At 68.8% G+C, this 17518-nt stretch overlaps 6 protein-coding genes across 6 annotated transcripts; 3 read left to right on the top strand and 3 right to left on the bottom strand.

The window, feature by feature from the left end:
• Positions 1–345: 345 nt before the first annotated feature.
• On the bottom strand, positions 346–4830 carry FA09DRAFT_105818 (hypothetical protein). Its single transcript, XM_025738968.1, has 4 exons — positions 4026–4830; positions 3653–3965; positions 3295–3594; positions 346–3237 (listed from the first exon to the last, which is right to left on the bottom strand). Exons 1-4 carry the CDS (start codon positions 4679–4681, stop codon positions 391–393), a joined length of 4116 nt encoding a protein of 1371 aa, XP_025596358.1. The 5' UTR covers positions 4682–4830; the 3' UTR covers positions 346–390.
• Positions 4831–7934: 3104 nt separating this feature from the next.
• FA09DRAFT_331663 (hypothetical protein) lies at positions 7935–8685 on the bottom strand (the record flags this gene model as incomplete). Its single annotated transcript, XM_025743122.1, has 2 exons — positions 7935–8411; positions 8490–8685. 2 exons carry the CDS (start codon positions 8683–8685, stop codon positions 8026–8028), a joined length of 582 nt encoding a protein of 193 aa, XP_025596357.1. The 3' UTR covers positions 7935–8025.
• A 401-nt stretch (positions 8686–9086) lies between these two features.
• Positions 9087–10651, bottom strand: FA09DRAFT_105692 (hypothetical protein). The gene has a single exon (XM_025738966.1). It carries the CDS (start codon positions 10599–10601, stop codon positions 9135–9137), a length of 1467 nt encoding a protein of 488 aa, XP_025596356.1. The 5' UTR covers positions 10602–10651; the 3' UTR covers positions 9087–9134.
• A 995-nt stretch (positions 10652–11646) lies between these two features.
• On the top strand, positions 11647–13701 carry FA09DRAFT_340638 (hypothetical protein; the record flags this gene model as incomplete). The annotated part of the gene is made up of 3 exons (XM_025744341.1): positions 11647–11956; positions 12008–13402; positions 13655–13701. The coding sequence occupies 3 exons, from the start codon at positions 11647–11649 to the stop codon at positions 13699–13701; spliced, it is 1752 nt and encodes a 583-aa protein (XP_025596355.1).
• A 502-nt stretch (positions 13702–14203) lies between these two features.
• On the top strand, positions 14204–16033 carry FA09DRAFT_340637 (hypothetical protein; the record flags this gene model as incomplete). Its single annotated transcript, XM_025744340.1, has 2 exons — positions 14204–15579; positions 15685–16033. 2 exons carry the CDS (start codon positions 14204–14206, stop codon positions 16031–16033), a joined length of 1725 nt encoding a protein of 574 aa, XP_025596354.1.
• A 503-nt stretch (positions 16034–16536) lies between these two features.
• FA09DRAFT_105738 (hypothetical protein) lies at positions 16537–17278 on the top strand. Its single transcript, XM_025738967.1, has 2 exons — positions 16537–17076; positions 17141–17278. Exons 1-2 carry the CDS (start codon positions 16635–16637, stop codon positions 17221–17223), a joined length of 525 nt encoding a protein of 174 aa, XP_025596353.1. The 5' UTR covers positions 16537–16634; the 3' UTR covers positions 17224–17278.
• The last annotated feature ends 240 nt before the right edge of the window (positions 17279–17518 follow it).

Raw genomic sequence — 17518 nt, 5'->3', positions numbered from 1 at the left:
AGCGGCATGCCAACGGGCGAGGCTTGTCGGGCGGTCAGGCGGGGCATGAGCGCGCCGCAGCGCGCGCCTCGCTAGCGCCAGATGGCGCGAGCGCCGGTCCGCTCTCGCGCGCAAGGGCCTTGCAGGGCTCAGGGGAACCCGCCTCGGGTGCAGATGCAGCGGCGCTAGCCTCGAGACAGGGCAGATGAGGACCAAGCGCAGCCCTCGCAGATCTCAGCCGCGCTGTACGTCTGCAGCCGCGGTCCGAGCTCTGCGCTTCATCTCCTGCGGCGCCGCCCCTCCGAGCCGGCTCACTCCGCTTCCCCTCGGCTCACGCTGGCCTGTCGCAGATCACACACGCTGCAAGTCGGGAGCTATCGTACAGTGCATTGCGGATCCATGTGCTCTCCTTTACGTAGTAACCATGGGCGAGTCGCCGTCTACATCTCGCGTCTCGTCGTCGGGGCCCTCCTCTTCGATAGGCCCGGCGGCGGTGTGAGCGCTCGAGGCAACGGACTCGACGCTCACGTCGCCCTCGCCCTCCATCGCTGCACCGAGGCGCGGCTCGCTCGAGAGGCCAGCGGCCGCCTTGAGCACCTCGCCCTCGAGATCCCGGCCCATGCCGCCTTGCTCACGGCTCGAGCGGCGCAGCAACGGTGCCGCATGTGCGCGCGAGCGGCTGGAGCGACTGCCGCTGCCGCTGTCGTGTGTATGCGACTTGCTGCGCGGCATCATCGAGGGTCGTGGCGGCACTCGCAGTGGCGAGGCCTCGTCTGATGAGCGCCGGGCCGCCAGCAGTGCTGCTGCGGCGCCGAGCGCGTCTGACGTGTTGACGAGAAGCGTGCGAGTGGAAGCCGTGCCGATGCTCGCCTTGCTCGTGTGGCTTTTCGCCGAATGGCCGCCTGCCGAACCAGCGCTGCCCTTGCGCGCCATGGGCAGCGAGTGCGGCGACATGGCATTGTCCACTGATGCCTGTGCCACGGCCGTCGGGAACGCGCTAGCCACCTCGGCCGGGAAAGGGTACTCGGAGCGCGTGGTGTGCGATTCGAGCGACGGCGTCAATGACTCGCCACCACTGGCTGCCGGCGCATTGCTTGAAGGGCCCGCGACCGGCGGCGGCGGCGCACCCCAGCCGGGCGTCACGGGCGCGCAGAAGCGCGAGAGGCACTGCCGCGCGTCCTGGTCGTACAGCCAGCGGCAGAGCGTCGCCTCGAGGGCGGCGCGCTTAACGGGCTTGGCGAGGTAGTCGACCATGCCCGCCTCGAGTGCGCGCTCGCGGTCGCCCTTGATCGCCGATGCCGTGAGGGCAATGACGGGCAGCATGCGTGTCTCCGGATTGTTCGAGTTGCGGATCAGCCGCGTGGCCTCGTAGCCGTCGCACTCGGGCATCTGGCAGTCCATGAGCACGGCGTCGTACGTGTTGCGGTGCAGCTCGTCGAGCGCCAGCAGGCCGTTCTCGGCCGTGCGGCAGCTGAAGCCCATCTTCTTGAGGTTCTTGCTGGCGATCTGCGCGTTGACGAGGTTGTCCTCGGCAATGAGGATCCAGATGTCCTTGCGCGGGCGCGAGAGCGGGTTGCGGTCGAGGCCCGGCATGCCGCCGTTGGGCGCGATGGCCGCCTGCTCCTGCGTAGTCTCGACCTGCGCGCGGATCTCGTCGGGCTTGGCCTTGGCGAACGGCACGATGAACCAGGCATGCGAGCCCTGGCCCTCGACCGAGTTGAGGCCGATCTGGCCGCTCATCAGCTCGACGAGGTTCTTGGAGATGCTCAGGCCCAGGCCCGTGCCGCCGAAGCGCCGCGCCGTCGACGGGTCTGCCTGGCTGAAGGGCTGGAAGAGCCTTGAGAGCGTCTCGGGCGCAATGCCGCAGCCCGTGTCGCGCACGTCGAAGCGCACCGTCAGGCTGTTGGCGTCCTCGCTGACCTCGAGCACGTCGAGCGAGATGTGGCCGCGCGACGTGAACTTGATGGCGTTGGTGAGGATGTTGGTGATGACCTGCCGCAGACGGCCCGCATCGCCGATCAAGAGGCCCTTGTAGCGCAGCTCGACCGAGTCGCGGAACTCGAGGCCCTTCTTCTGCGTGGCGAAGCTGAGCATGCGCTTCTGGTCGCGCAGCACCACCTCGAGGTTGAACGGCGCGCGCTCGACGTCGAGCTTGCCAATCTCGACCTTGCTGAAGTCCAGCACGTCGTTGATCACCGTCAGCAGACCCTCGGCCGAGCGCTGGATCGTCTCGGCGTAGTCGCGCTGCTGCGGGCTCAGCCGCTCGTCGAGCAGCAGCTCCGAGAGACCAATGACACCGGCGATGGGCGTGCGGATCTCGTGCGACATGTTGGCGAGGAACTCGGACTTCAGCCGGCTCGCCTCGCGCGCGGCACCCTCGGCAGCCAGCGCGCGCGACTTTTCCACGAGCGACTCTTCCATGCGGATCTGGGCGCGCTTGCGCTCGGTAATGTCCATCGACGCGCCGACGACGCCGATGATCTCCGAGTCGTCGGCCGCCTCCTCCTCGATCTCGCCGGCGATGGCCATGGCAGGCCCATCGGGGTCAGAGGCGCGCAGCGGGTTGTAGCTCGTGCGGAACCAGCGCCCGTCGATCTCCATCTCCTCGGTGACGGACTCGCCGTGGAGCGCGCGCTGGATGGCCGTGCGGATGTCCGACGAGTCCCAGACGTGGTAGATGGAGCGGCCAATCATCGTGTGCCGCGGGCGCGAGCCGCTGCTGTTGCTGTTCGAGTTGCTGCCGCTGTGGTGCTGGCCGCCGTCCTCGCTGGCGCGCTCGCGGAAGTCCTCCGAGCGCGCCGCATCGCCCTTTTCGGAGCCGATCGGCGTGCTGGGCGCCATGAGCTTGAGCTGCCGCACGCCAGGGCCCTCGGCCAGCGTCACGACGCCCTCGCGGTCGACGGCCCAGAGCGTCATGGCGGCCTGGTTGATGACGCTCTCGAGCTGCGCCTGTGCCTGTCGGCTGGCCGCCAGCGCCTCGACTTGGTCGTGAATGTCGGTGCACGTGCCGAACCACTTCTTGATCTCGCCCGTGTTCTGGTCGCGCACCGGCTGTGCGCGCCCCAGCATCCAGCGCCACATGCCGTCGTGGCGCCGCGCACGGTACGCCGTCTCGTACAGGTCGCCCGTGCGCAGCGAGTGGCTCCAGCGCTTGCTGCTCTCCGGCATGTCCTCGGGGTGGAAGATGTTCTGCCAGCCGGCGCCCTGCGTCTCGTGCTCCTTGGCGCCCGTGTACTCGTACCACGACTTGGAGTACCACTGCGCGTGTGTGCGGTTAGCCAACGCTTACTGTCAGTCTCGCGCGGCGGCACTCACTTCGTGGTAGCCCGTCGGCGTCGTGACCCACACCAGCTGCGGCATGGCGTCGCACGTCTGCTTGAAGTAGGCATCGCCCTGCTCCTGGATGTCCTCGGTGCGCTTCTTGCGCTCGTCGGTGACATCTCTCAGCGTGATGATGCCGCCAATGTGCTCGCCCAGGCCGCTCGAGTCGCGCATCGGCTTGCCGATAATCTCCAGCACCGTGCGCTCCCGCGTGACAGGGTGCTCGCAGCCGATGAAGACTGGCTCGGTGCGCTGACCCAGCACCGCAGAGCGGTAGATTGGCCACTTGCTCTCCTGCAGGCAGCGCGTCGTCAGTGAAAGCGCTCAGCGCGCGCAAGTCGGCGCCACTCACATCCAAGGGGCCCTGGAAATGCTCGTCGTAGCAGTTCATGTTCTTGCTGAGCCACGTCAGGTCGATGGACGTGTTGGCGTTGTTCGGATCCTGCTCCTCGCCCTCTGCAGGCGCCTCGAGTGCCGTCTGCTTGGGCGCCTCGACGGTGAAGAGCGACAGCACCTCGTCGCAGGCACGGTTGCGCACCACGGCCGTGCCGTCGCAGCTCAGCGCCATGACGGCCGTGTCGAGACTGTGCAGCACTGCGTCCTTGAGCTGGTCTGTCTTGCTCATGTGGCTCTCGGCCGCGTTCATGCGGCGTTGCGCGGTGCGGCTGTGTGGCGACGTGTCAGCGCATAGACCAGGCTCGCATCTGCGCGCGCGCGCAACTTACACTGGCGTGACGGCGATCGTGAACATGGCCTCGTGCAGCAGCGGCACATTGTTGCCGCTGTTGCCAATGCCCGAGCCCGAGCGGCGCGGCACGGGCTGATCGAGACTGCGCATGGCGTTTGGCTGCGGCGTGCTGGCGTGCGTGTCGCTCGAGTCAAACATCTGGTCGCTCGTGAACCAGGCCGAGACGCTCAGGTCCGCCTGGATCAGGCGCTGCTCCTCGCCGGTCAGGAGCGCCAGGCGCGTCGTCGTCGGACTGGCCCACTGCTTGTCGACTGACGACTGCGACGCCTCGTTCAAGGCCAGCGAGTACTGCACAATCGAGCTCTTGGCCACCCACTTCTCGAAGCGCTGGCCCACGCACGCCGGCGCACTGACGCCAAAGACGATCTCGGCGGGCCGGTTGCACATGCGCACCTGCCGGTTGCTGTCAAGCACGACGAGGGGCATGGGCGCAAAATACAGCGCGCGCAGCGACTCGTCGAGGTCCATCATGGTGAAGCTGGTGCCGCGCTTGACGAGCGGCGGGCCCACCGAGGCGCTCTGCGACTGCGTCTCGGAGCCGTGCGGGCTGCCCGTGTCGGGGTGAGAGGGAGGGGAGCCAAAGGAGAAGGCACCCGCTCCGCTCGTGCTGTTGCGCGTCGACGAGTTCGTCATGGGCGCCTGCGCAAGGGCAGAGGCAGGAGGCGAGCCGGCACTGGCGGGCGGCGACTGTCCACTGCCGGCGGGCGAGGCCGAGGCGCGGAAGTACGACGAGTTGTTCGGCGAGCTGGCAAAGCCGGCGCGATGCGAGTGGTCCGACTGCGAGGCGCGGAAGGAGGAAGCTGCCGTCGTGTAGACGGCGGGAGAGGGGTAGAGGCGCTGTGTGGGAGACGGCGCACTGCCAGCAGGGTTGAGCGCAGCGTCGGACGACGGCGCAGAAGGCAGCTCGGCGGCGCTGACGGTCGGGCTGAGCTCAATGGGCGCAGGCCCGGTGGAGCGTGGCGGCGAAGAGGCCTGCGGCCACGCAGACGACGACGGCGGCGAGCCGGAGAAGCCCGCGGCCGAGCTGCTGTTGGAGGTGAGCGACGTGCGCGGCACAGCTCGCGGCGCCGACTGGTGGTGCGCGCTGCGGTACGGCGAGGCGCCCGAGAGGCTCTTTGAGTTCTTCAGATGCGTATAGCTCTGCGCGGCGCTGCTGCTGCTGGGCAGGGCACGCTGCGAGCTCTTGCGCTCGAGGCGCGGATGCGCGGTGCGCTGCTGCTGCTGCGCCTGCTCGTGCTGCGCCTGCAGCTGGTGCACCGACGTCGAGACCTCGAGCTCGAGCTCGTGCTGCGGCGGCGGCGGCGTGGGGCGCTTCTTGTGCTTGCGGCCCTCGTCGCGCGACTGCGACGACGAGCTGCTGCTGGGGGGCGCAGCGGCGGAGCCGGAGCCCGCAGCGCCGCTGGCTGCGACGGCGGCGGCGACGGCGTCGGCAAAGCGCGGCGGACCGGCCTGCTGCTGTTGGCGCTGCTGCTGCTGAGAGGCGACGGTGGGAAGCTCGACTTCCGAGTCGGCCGGAGACGAGGCGGGACGCTTGCGAGACGACAGCGTGGCGGCTCAGGTCGGCACCGACTGGCCGACGCAAGGGAAAGGGAGAGGTGCGACGAGGGCCGAGCGAGGCCGGCGGCGGCGACGACGGAACGGCGAGAAGGGTCGCGGGCGGCGAGATGCAGGCGCTGAGTGCAGGTCCAGAAGGCGGAGCGTGTCCAGCAGAGCAGAGAAGCGCGGGTGAGTGAGTGATGGGGTGGAGGAGAAGGAGAAGGAGGAGCGACGAGCCAGGCCGGCGCTGCGACAGCAAGACAGGCCCCGGGCAGCGGCGGCGACAGCGGTCAGAGTCAGTTGCAAGACGCAGGTGCAGGTGCAGGACGGGAGCGGCGGAGCGAGAAGTCGCAAGTCGGACGGCGGCGCGCTGCGCTGCGAAGGCGGCGGCAGACGAGCGGGAGGTGGGCGTCGTCGTCGTGCTGCTGCGCTGCGACCGCTGCCGTGCCCTGCTGCTCTGCCGTGCTCCGCACGCGCCGCGCGCGGCACCCTTTGCTCGGCTCGGCAGCGCGGCAGGGAAGGACAGCGGCGCGAGGTGGCGCGGGGCAGCTGCTCCGATGCGTCTGAGTGCCGCGCCGGCGCTCGGCGATGCCTGCAGCAGGTGCAGGTGCAGGCACGACAGCCGCCAGCAGCGTCAGAGCAACGCCGAGCAGCATCCCTCGCGGGTCTCATCAAGTCGCCTCGCGGCGCATCTCGCTCTCGCGCGTCGCCGCCGCCGCCGCAATTGCGATCAGGGCTGCGCGCGCCTCACATCGCAGAGTCCGTGCGACGCCACGGCTTCGTCGAATTGCGATCAGGGCTGCGCGCGCCTCACATCGCAGAGTCCGTGCGACGCCACGGCTTCGTCGCCGTCGCTCGCCGGCCCCTGTCGCGCAGCCCCTATAGAGCGATCTCGCGGTCCGTGCCGACGCCGCTGCGGGACGCACGCGCCGACGCCTCATCGTCGCCGACACTGCGCCCTTTCCTGCGACGCCTCGCATCACCGCCACTCGTCTCCTCACCGCCGCCTCGTCTCGCCGACCGTTCTTGTTCCAACAATCTTTGACTCGCCGCTCCGCTCGCCTCCGATCCCCGCGTCTCGTCATCTGGAAGAGGTAGGGGCGATCGCGCTGCTCACGCTCGTCACAGCCGGCGCCACCGCCTTCGCACACGCCGCTGCGCAACGCCCAGCAACCGATCACCGCCTTCGTTGCCGCCGCGCATGGTTCATCCCGCGTCGGCTCCTCAACCTCTTCCTTTCACATCACCCCCTCCATCACGGCGGGTGTCGCAGCGATGATTGCCGAACCTACCCTGATGCTGCGAGCACAGGCAGGACGTAGGCATCGCTCGCACCTAGCGCTCGCGTGCGCCCCTTAATGCCGCCGGCTCATCACCCCCTGAGCCGGCGGCCGCCCCTCCTCGCCGTCCGATTTTGACGGCTCCTCTCTCGACACTCAGGCTGCGCCTAGTGTCTCTCCTTGCGCCATGCGCGACGCACTGCGCCTGTCTCGCTCCTCGACAGGCGCGCTCCCCTCTTATACTCACGCGAGCCAGCCCCCGAGCGCACATGTCACCCAATTATTCCCCTCTGTCTTTACATTGCCTCTCACAGCAATTGACTCGTGCGCGCTCTCTCCAGAGTCTGCCCTTGTTCGCTGAGCCGCCGTCACCAGCCCCGGTGAGGCCTCTCTGCCCCCTTCGCGAGCCGCCGTCACCAGCCCCGGTGAGGCCTCTCGCCTATTGAGACGCGTCGCCAGCACCGACGTCGCATCTCGATCGAGTCGCTTCGCCAGCCCCGGCGTAGCTCCTTGGACCCGAGCCGCCGCAGTCTTCATCGACTGGGCCTCTCGGCGCGTCGCGTCTACTTGTAGACGTCACGCTCGGCTTCCGCTGCCCGTCACACGGCTGCGAAGGTGTAGCGCTGCACAACAGCGTTGCCTCGATCGACACCGGCACTCTCACCCGTGCCAGTGTATCGTCTTCGTCTGCGGATTCGTCACCGCAGCACCAAGCTTCCGCTCTCGGTCTCCGACCACCGCTCCGAGTGCGCTCCCACGCCTCTCCCGGCCGGTAGCGCTACTCCGCGGCTTAGAGCTTGGCGCTCCTCGCCGGTCGAGGTAGCCCCAAACTCAAGTCAGTCGCGCGTCGCAGGCGCGGGGCGTGCGCGGCGGCAGCGCAGAAAGCCAGCAAAGTCACGTGCCGGCTCGTTCGCGACGCGAACGAAGCCGGTCCGTGCGAGGCTTTCCTGAACGGCCACGCGGGCGCCTGAGCCTGTGCCACGCTTTGCTGCGGCTGCCCAAGTTGCCGGGCCCGTGCGGACCATGTCTCCACCGCATAGAAGGATACCTCTAATGACCATAGATGCCCTCCGACGGCCAAGAGGCGGAGGCGAGCCGCTGTCGCGCCGCAGGAGCTTGCTTCGTCGGGCATCAATTGTCACGCAGATGGATGGATATCATCTAGTGCTGCCCCAGAGACACCCAGGCATTAGTCTGGAATGCCCGAGCGGCTCTGCGCCACCATTCTTGAGGAGGAGGGAGGCTGAGTGAGTCGGGAGAGCCGTGGCCGCCCGACGTGGTGTCGTCACTGTCGCGACCGCCGCTCTGGTTCTGCATGAGAGTGAGCCGGGCGTCTCGGCGGCATCGACACACGACACTCACGCCATGACTCGAGGGCTCGTTGTCACCGCCGCTGGAGCCGTGCAGGCGAGCCACGCAGAAGTGATTCCCACCCGTGTGGAGAATGACGCGGGTGCGTGGCTCGTGCAGCAGGCGTAGCGGGAGGTAAGTCTCCCCCTGCAACGCGCCCGCAGAGAGAAAGGAGGGATGCAGAGCGACTAGCCGATCTGTCAGGGTCGGGAAGGCGAGTCAGATCAGAAGTTTGGCACGCCCTGCAGCGCGACATGGCGTGCCCTGCAGCTCACCGCTCAGGAACTCGGCGAGAAAGGGTCCCATGGAGCCAATGTCGAGCCAGGTGTCCGAATTGCCACCCACGGGCGGGTGCTCGGGGCAGCTGCGGCACAGGGCACTGCGCAGCATTGGTTCGGCGGCGTCTGCGTCGACAGTGAGGAGGAAACGCTCTGGCTCGGCGAGTAGAGCAGCGTGGAAAGAGCGGCGCATCTCGAGGGGGTCCTGGTCGTCGTGGGCGGCCAGGGCATGCCAGCCGCACGCGCCATCGCCACGGACCTCGTCTGTGCGTGCGATCAGCGACCGTGTCGAGGACCAGCGGGGGGCCTCGGCGACCCCGTCGAGGTCTCGCGCCGCAGCGCGCTGTGCGGTGAGCTTCGCTTCGGTGGCGACCACAATCGCTGCGACCGCGGTGTCGCTGAAGCAGTCGCACGACGTGCCTGCGGGCTGCTGCGCATTGCGGCGGCGCTTGGCAGGCGAGGCCGCAGTCGATGCCGGCGTGGGCGCCGGACGCCGGCGGGTGCGCTCGGGCAGCTCGTGCTGGAGGACGCGCAAGGCGCGCTGAAAGTGGGACACGCTCAGCCGCCAGGCGTGCCAAGCCTGGTCGTCAAGGACAACTTGGCGATTGAACGTGTCCCGCTCTGCAGCGAGGCGCTCGTTGGCTAGGCGCACAACTTCTTCCACGATGACCGTCCAGCCCCAGCCCGATTCCTCGGCCCAGGCGCACATGGCAGGGCCGCCCAGCCCAGCTGCATGCGTGAGAGCTGGCAGAAGCTCCTCATCCGTCCTGCCGCGGCTGCTGGCGTACTCCTGCGCCACGGTGCGCCAGCGGGGCTCAGCCTCCTCGCCTCGATGCACGAGCAGGGCATCGACAACAAGCTGGCGCAGGCGCGGCAACGAGGCCTGGCCGCCACGCACCTCTTGCTGCAGAGCATCGCACAGCGCGTTCGGCAGGTCGGAGCGGGGCAGTACGCTTGACGCGCTCGGTGCAGGCGATGCGCGCGATGCGCTCGGAGCCTCCGACTGCGGCCGGCGACAGCGAGCGGCATACAGCTCATACGACTGGTCGCGCAGCGTCTTGGCGATCTTGCTTGCAGCGGCTGTGTGGCAGCAGCGTCAGCAGCGGATACTGGTGCGCAGGCAAGACACGCACAGTCCTTGCGGCTGATTGACTTGACGCCCGGGCTAGACTTGAGGGCGGCCAGCACCGGGCGGAGATCGTGCACGCCGGCATCGTCGAGCGCAGCAGCAACGGCGCGGAAGGAAGGAGGGTCCGGCATGGCAAAGACACACACCACAAGCCGCTGGAAGCGAGGATCGGCAGCGTCGACGGCGACGAGACCACCATTCCAGCGCGCGCGCCAGCCGGTCGGACTCTCGAGCCCAAGCGCTGTGTGCAGCTTGGCCTTTCCGGCCAGCAGCGACATGCGCTGCCGCAGCACAGCAGCGCGGTCCGAGCTGCCGGCGGGCGGCTCGTCGTCGGTGAGCTCGAGCCCGGCAGCTCGGTCGGCGGGCGGCTCGATGGCCGGCAGCTCGTTGTTGTCGTGGTCGGGCGAGCCCTCGCAGCCGGCGCGCAGTGCCTCCTGCGCCTCCGCGTCCTCGGGCCACGCGGCGTCGTCGAGCACCTCCCACTCCTGCGGCATGCCCTGCGGCACGGCCTGCTCGTCGGGCACGGGCGCAGCAGCCTCTGGCAGCAGCCCGTCAAGGCGCTGGCCGCTCTCCACTAGCAGGACGTCTTCATACACGCCCACCAGCGTGGGCACGCTGCAGGCGGAATCTCCGAGCGCCAGCGGCTCCGGGGCCTTGGCACACGTCTGCAGCGCCTGCTCCGGCGTCGGCGCAGGCTGGAGTGGCTCTGGTGCGGCAGTGAGGCCGTGCGCCTCGCGCCCCATGCCGCATGCCCACTCATTCAGACTCCTGACGCTCATGACCGCCCCGAAGAGCTGGTCTGGGCCAGCGATGGCGTGCAGCAGGCGGTCGAGCGTGTAGTCGAGCAGAGGAACACCGGCAGGCACGCAGCGCGGCGTGCGCGCGTCATGCTCCGTGCCCGACATCTGCGCCTCGTTCTCGGCGTCCTCGGCGATGGCGGCGCGGACGAGCTCGTCGAGCATGCCGTCCTTCTTGTGCATGCCAAGCCAGGCGCAGATGTCTTGCCGGATCTGCTCGGCGGCGGCCTGCCAGCGAGTCGGGTCAGAACAGGGCCTGGAGCGAGTCTGCGCAGAGCCGTGCACTCACGCGCGAGGCCCAGTGCTCCTCGGGCGCAGCGACCGCCGGCGCAATGCGGGCCACGACGCCGAGAAACGTGCCCAGGCGCACGCTGCTGCGCCGTGCCAAGGGCGACGCATCTTCGAGTGCCTGCCGGATCAGCACGTACGTTTGCTGATTGAAGAAGCCGGCGGCCGGCAGCGCCGGGTCGACGAGCACGCAGCGCGCGAAGGGCGAGCAGTTGAGCGAGCCGTCGTCGTTCTGCCACGCCTGCGGGTGCGGCGCGGCGAGCGGCGGCGCCGCTCTGCGCGACAGGCGCTCGTTCATGTCGATGATGTCGTGTGTGAGCGTGAGCTCGATGGCCATGGTGGCGACGCAGCGCCACGACAAGGGCGAGAGGAGGGGAGAGAGAGAAGGAGGTGGCCGAGAAGATGCTGTGGCGGGCCCTCGTCGTGTCGGGCAAGCTGCCGCACGGGCAGGCCGCGGGCATGGCTGCGGCGCTGCTGCGGCGCTGCTGCTGGCGTGCTGCCGCTTGCTGCTGCTGCGCCGGCTGCCGATTCAGCCGGCAGGGCCAAGGACCATGTGCGGCGCACGGCCATGCGGCAGCGGCAGTCGGTGCGAGCGCGGCCGTGCCAAGGGTGTCGGCTCCGCCGCGCCCATGGATGATGCACGCACGCAGTGAGCAGGACGTCTTGCCAGACAGGGTTCTACCGCAAAGTGCCGCTGACGCACCTCGCCCGTAAAGTGCTTCAGCCCAGCGGCGCCGGGCTTGCCGAGTCAGGGGCACAGCCCAAAGCAGCTGCGGGCACGTGCCGCCGCAGCGGCGAGGGACGCAGAGCGCTGCGGCGAAGCTGTGCGGCCATGGGTTCAGCGGCGAGTAGGCGCCTCCCGCTGCACACTCACCCCTCTTGCTCCTGCTGCCTCGAAGCCTCTGCCCACACACGCATCTCTCGCGCACCCAGAGGCGCCATGGGCTTCAAGCTCGGCGCCACGTCCAGCCATGCGGCGCTCCGGCATGCGCGCATCGGCGGCATCAGCTGGGGCCGCCAGCGCAACGTGCACCAGGGCGAGCGTGCGGCCTTGCAGCATGCCGTGGCGGTGGGAGCGCCGCTGCGCTTCCTCGTCGTCGACACGATGCCCTTGGTGTACTCGCTTGCAGCGCGCATCGCTGGCCAGCCGCTGGCCGCGGCTGCCGCATCGGCGGCCCCGCTGGACACGGTCGACGCCTCGGCCACAGGCACGAGAGTGCCACGCGACCTGTCTGTGCTCGCCGAGACGGGTAAGTTTGCGCTCTCCCCTCTCATACACGCAAGAGCTCACGTCGCGGCAGTGGTGGAGGGTGTTGTGGCGCAGGTCAACGAGTATGCCGAGCTTGCCCACGGCGCCGGCGCGCGCCTGCTGTGCTGCTGGGACGGGCCCGCCGTCGCTGAGCTGAAGGTCGACACGACCAGCCACCGCATGCGCGAGCGCGCCGTCCTCGCGGCCAACTGGGCTCGCGCTTCCCAAGAGTCGGAGCTCCTACGCTACGCCAGCGCTGCGGTGATGCAGCACCTGCAGCAAGACGGCATGTACTCGGCCGCAGGCGTAGAGCGCATGTTTGTCCGCGGCCGCGACGGCCACCACCTGGTCGCCGAGGACCAGCTCGAGGAGGCGCTGCTGCGGCTTGATGGGGTGCTGCATATTGTAGCGCCCGACGAGGCCGACTGTCTCATCGCGCGCATCACGCGTGCCCTGCGGCAGCCGCTGGGCACGGCCGTGCTCTCCGTCGACGGGGACATGTTGGCCCATGACGCCACGCTGCAGGGCTACCGCTGGCTGGTGTGCCCCGTGCCCGCCACGTCGCGCTCCCGCTCGCGCAAGAGGCTGCTCCGCAACGAGCCCCCGCCGCCCTACCGCAGTCACTTCCTCTACGATCGCACCCTCCTTGGCGGCGCCATGAGCGAGACATGGCCACAGGTGTTCTCCTCGTCCTCCTCCTTTGCGCCGGCTCTCTACCTTGCGCTCGTGGCACTGAGCACGACCGACTATGCCAACGGGCTGCCGGGCATCGGCGAGGCGCGCCTGACGCGAGCAGTGCGTGGCACGGCGTCCGAGCAGGGCCGCCTGCTGCCTCGCGCCTGGTCGAGCATCGGCAGCGGTCCGGGAGCAGAGCTGCGGCCAACAGTGCATGCGCTCATCCGGCGTGTGGCTGCGCTTGCCGGCAGCAATGCCGCCGACGCAAGCACCGTCTGCGCCGTGGCCGACATCTATGTGCTCGGCACGCATGGCACCGCCACGCAGCCTCGGCCGACGACGATCGATGACCATGGCTCGCGCAACATCCTCGGCTTCCGCCGCGACACCAGCAGCAGCACCGGCCAGAGCGGCTTCACCTTCCATCGTGTTGACAGGCACCTCTCTGCGAGCGCGCCTTTTGTGCCCGTGCTTGACGCCCACGGACGCGGCAAGCGCGCTCGCGCACGCACGCTCTCAAGACGCCAGACGCGAGTCGCTCGCACGTACCTCGTGCCCAAGGCTGCGTCCTCGCCGCTCGTCACGCCCCTCACGCCGCCGCAGCGTGTCACGCGCCGCAGCGGCAAGAAGTGGGCGAAGAAGCGCGTGCAGAAGAAGAAGAAGGGCAAGCAGGCGAAGAAGGCTGGGCGCAAGCCCAAGCTCAAGCTGGGCAAGCAGCGCAGGCCGTTTGCCAGCAGGGACGAGGCAGCGGAGGAGGAGGAGGAGGACGAGGGTGGGGAGACTTCAAGCTCACAGGCGAGGAAGACACTCATCAAGGTGAGCCGGCCCGCAGGATGGTGAGGGTGGGGAGGCTGGAGGACGCGCCATGTGCTGCAGATCATTTGGGCGGCACGGCAGCGGCGCGCGTGCCGGCACGCGGCTGCCGGCCCGCTCGCGTCGCACGTAGCGTCCCTGGCCGCCTTCTTCCTGCCGCAGCCTTCAGGCGGCTCATGCGGACTGGCGGCTGACTCGCCCTCATTGACAGATCTTCGGCACTGCGTCTGTCTCTTCCTCGTCAACTCTGCCTCGTGAGCTCACTGCCACGGTAGCCCTGGTTGCTGGCGTGCAGCAGTACCTTGCAGCCACGCTAGACCGCCTGGTTGAGCACCTCGACCCTGCCTACCTCACTGACTGCAAAGACGAGGAGCTGGACCGCCGCTTCACAGAGCTCGCATACTTCTGCTGCTGCGAGGCAGGTGGGGTGCGCCCGTCTCGCAGCGGCATGGCTCGCAGCCGTGAGCCTCCAGAAGCTGGGAACTGCTGGACAGAGGAGGAGCTCCTCATATGGGCCCGGCACCCTGATGCACCCGCCTCGGTGCTGCGGGCACGCAGGGCTCTGCAGGCTGGCTGGCCCCTCGTCCCCAGAAGCCTTGCGGACCACGTCATGTGCCAAAGCGTCGGCCAGACTGCGGGGCGCCACAGGCGAGCGTCTGTGCCGCATCTTCTTGCCCAAGCCGAGCAGTGCCTTGGCAGTGGCGATCTCGTTGACCTCGCTCTCAATACCCCGCTCGGGGCCTCAAGCTCGTACGCAGGCATGCCGCATCAGGACCAGGAGATGCTGCGGCGCCGCGACTTCCACATGCTCAAGAAGATGCAGGCCGCCTCCTCCCAAACGCCATCACGGACGCCAAGAGAGCTCCTGGAGGAGCTACCCGGCGGTGCGGCAGTAGATCTGTTGGAGGGGTGGGTGCGGGCCCTGCAGCCAGCCGCAGCAGTAGGCCGCAGCCGTCCGAAAGCCGCAGGCACGTTCCACCAGATCTTCACGCCCAGCTCGCTGCCAGCCGTCGCCCGCGCGGCGCCCGGGCGCCTAGCTGCCCTCGGCAAGTGGGCCTCGCAACTGTCTCTCACAGAGCACGAGTGGCTCGAGCGATGCGGCCTGTTTCAAGACGGCAACCTGTGGCGGCCGCGTCCGTCCCTGCTGAGTGCGCTCGAAGCGATGGCCGCGACGAGCCGGGGCGCAGCTGAGGGCACGGTCACGCGCCTCGAAGCACTGCTCTCCGGCTCGACGACGCGGTCGTCGCGGTCCCCGAGAGCCTCTCCATGGGCAAGACTCGGCTTCCGGCCTGCCTGGCTGCCCACGGGCACGCTGTACAGCGACGGCGTCAACTGCCGCTGGCTCTACGTCAATCTGCGTCGCCCAAAGGGCCGCAGTGACGCGGAGACTGTGCAGAGCATGCACCAGAACGTCGAGGTGTACGCGCGCGGGTCCATGTGGCTCGCTGCGCTGCCTCCTGCAGCGCTGCAAGCGGCGCTCCGAGCTCCGCTGCCGCTGCCTTCCGACGAAGACTTTACGCCGCCGCGCGGACGTGCTGGCGGCCTGGTGCGAGGCATGCCCGACTTCAAGATCAAGGCACTGCTGGCCGACGCCGACCCCGACAGCACCGTCGTGCACGTGGGCATCGATCCGGGCAACACCAACGTGGCCGCCTTGCACCGCACGCGGCCTCTGCTGCCGGGCACAATCATCGAGTTCCCCGGCACGCCGCCGCCAGAACTCGGGCTGCGCCCAGTCGTCAACGCCCCGCGCCGCTACTACGCCAACGCGGCCGCCTGCGAGCGCTGGGATCGCTGGGAGACGCTGTCCATCAAGCCAGGAGCACTCCAGCGCCGCACCAAGGCGGAGCCCGTTCACGGCGCCCAGGAATCCAGCGAGCGAGGAGCTCTCCGGCCACTCACCAAGGCGGAGCCCGTTCGCAGCGCCGCGGACGCCTTTGCGCGCATCAGCCACGCCTTTGGCGTCGGCGCACCGCACGCCGAGGCCCGCAAGAAAGACGTCAAGAAGAAGAGGGGTCGTGCGGCTGACGAGATCATCGAGTGGCTCGCGTGCGCGCCGGGCTTCTACAGCAGGCGCTTCCAGAAGTGGGAGGAGGAGAAGAAGCTCGTCGTCGTGGCACACGTCGGCGACTGGCCGTGAGTTCACGCTGGCGATGCGCAGGCTGTGGCCACCTGCTGTGCTCTGGCCTGGGCACGCCGCCGGGAACGCACTGAACGACACTGACGCCGTGTCCTCCACAGCGGCGGGACAAGCAGCGGGGGCGGCCGCGGCTTCAAGCACCCGACGCACGCCGGCCCGCTGCTGCGCACCGTCATGCAGCGCGCCGCATTCACGCCACTGCCCGCGACGATCCTCTGGCGCACGCAGGACGAGTACCTCACGTCGTCGGTGTGCCCGCGCTGCGCAGACGCGCCCCCGCTGCTGCCGCTCTGGCGCTCGCGCAGCGCCCGCTATCCGTCGCGCGACGTCAAGTACTGCCCGCACTGCCGCTGCGCACTCGCCCGCGACATGGTCGGCGCCGCGAACATCGCCCACGCAGGCGTTCACCAGCTAAACTGGGGCGTGGGGCCCTGGCGGCCACGCGCGTAACCCTGCCCTCTTTCCCCCGTGCAAGACGCACGGGGCCGCGACGTGTTCGACTCCGAACCGTAGCAGCATCCCTCTTGCAGCACGCTCAAGCGTCAGGGTCTCGGGCGCTGAGCTTCATGCGTCTGTCGCACGTGCCGCTTCCTCTCGTGCTGCTCTTGGCTGCACCCTTGACGGATAGGAGCTCGCGAGAGGGGGGCCTGCGAGAGGGGCGCGCGAGAGGAGAAAGTGGCTCGCAAGGGCGGATCGGCGTCCCGTCGCTGCCGAGCGACGACACCTCGAGCTGCTATGCTGGCAGCTGCGGCTGCTGCGACTCCGCCTCCGCCCGCGTGTGGCTTTCCGCCGCAAGGCAGCGTCACGGCTCTCTCTCGCTGGCGAGCTGCCCGAACGCTCCTCTCGCAGGCTCATCTTGGGCGTCTCAGCGGCTGCACCGGAGGCAAGCCCGGGACAGCGAGCAGCAGCAGCGCAGATTGAGTTCCAGCCCGCTGCAATTCGCAAATCAAGAGAACGCCTCGCGGATGCAGAGCGAAGATGCAGCGAGGTGGAGCCGAGACGAGACAAGGCAGCGCGAGAGGCCGCAGCCGCATGCGAAGGCAGCGCTGCGATGGTGACGGCGCCTCTCGGACGCAGCAGAGCGCGGCAACGATCCTTGCTCTCGTCTCTCGGCGCCGGGCATCGCGAAGCTTGCTCTCCTCTTCTCGGATCAGCCGTTGCGCCTGCGCGTGCATGCGTCTCTCAGACCTCGTGGGCAGTGCAGCAGCTGCGGGCTGTGACGCTCTTCCATGCTTGCTCGTACCAAGCGGCACCGCGGCACGACGGCATCGCAGCACTTGGCGAGGAGGAGAGCACGGCTTGTTGCGCAGGAGCAGAGCGCAGCGCGCAGCGTCAGCAGCTCGCAGCGGCTCAGCGGCAGTCTTGGTTGTCGCGGGCGCACTACTCCGGCGCTTGCCTGACACAAGCTCTCGCACATCAGTGGTCGCATTCAAGGTCGCTCGTTAAACAGTGCATCTCCCTGCTGGCGTCCGCGAAGGCGTCGAGAAGAGAAAGCAAGTGAACTGAGGTGCTCGCGAGAACGGGCGACATCTTGACGACGCCTGAGCCATTCTGCAGCCATTCTGCAAGACCAGAGGCCCTGTTTGACAGCTTCTCTACGCACGCAGCTCTCATACGCGCATTTCGGGCCCCAAAGCTAGCTCATCGGGAGGACAGTGGGAGGGAAGCAAACCGAAGGAGCGACGGGAAGCCGGTGATGCTGCCGCGAGAGAAGGGGAGACGGCGTCACGTGCCGGATCTCGGGTCGCGGCTATCGGGCGGCCGCTGGCGATGCGCCGGCTGAGCTGCTGCCGGGCCGGTCCGCCGGCGTCGAGCGTTCACGCAGCCTGCGGAGGCGCGCGCGCGCTGACATCAAGGCGCGCAGCGAGCGGCGTGCGGGGAGAAGCATGCGGCGGCGCGCGTGGCATCTCGCCCAGCCAGCCGCACGTGGGAGGA

Source organism: Tilletiopsis washingtonensis, assembly GCF_003144115.1.
Source record: "Tilletiopsis washingtonensis strain MCA 4186 unplaced genomic scaffold FA09scaffold_19, whole genome shotgun sequence".
NCBI lineage: Eukaryota > Fungi > Basidiomycota > Exobasidiomycetes > Entylomatales > Tilletiopsis > Tilletiopsis washingtonensis.
The sequence above is the reverse complement of the archived record's forward strand: the minus strand, read 5'-3'. Positions and strand labels throughout refer to the sequence as shown.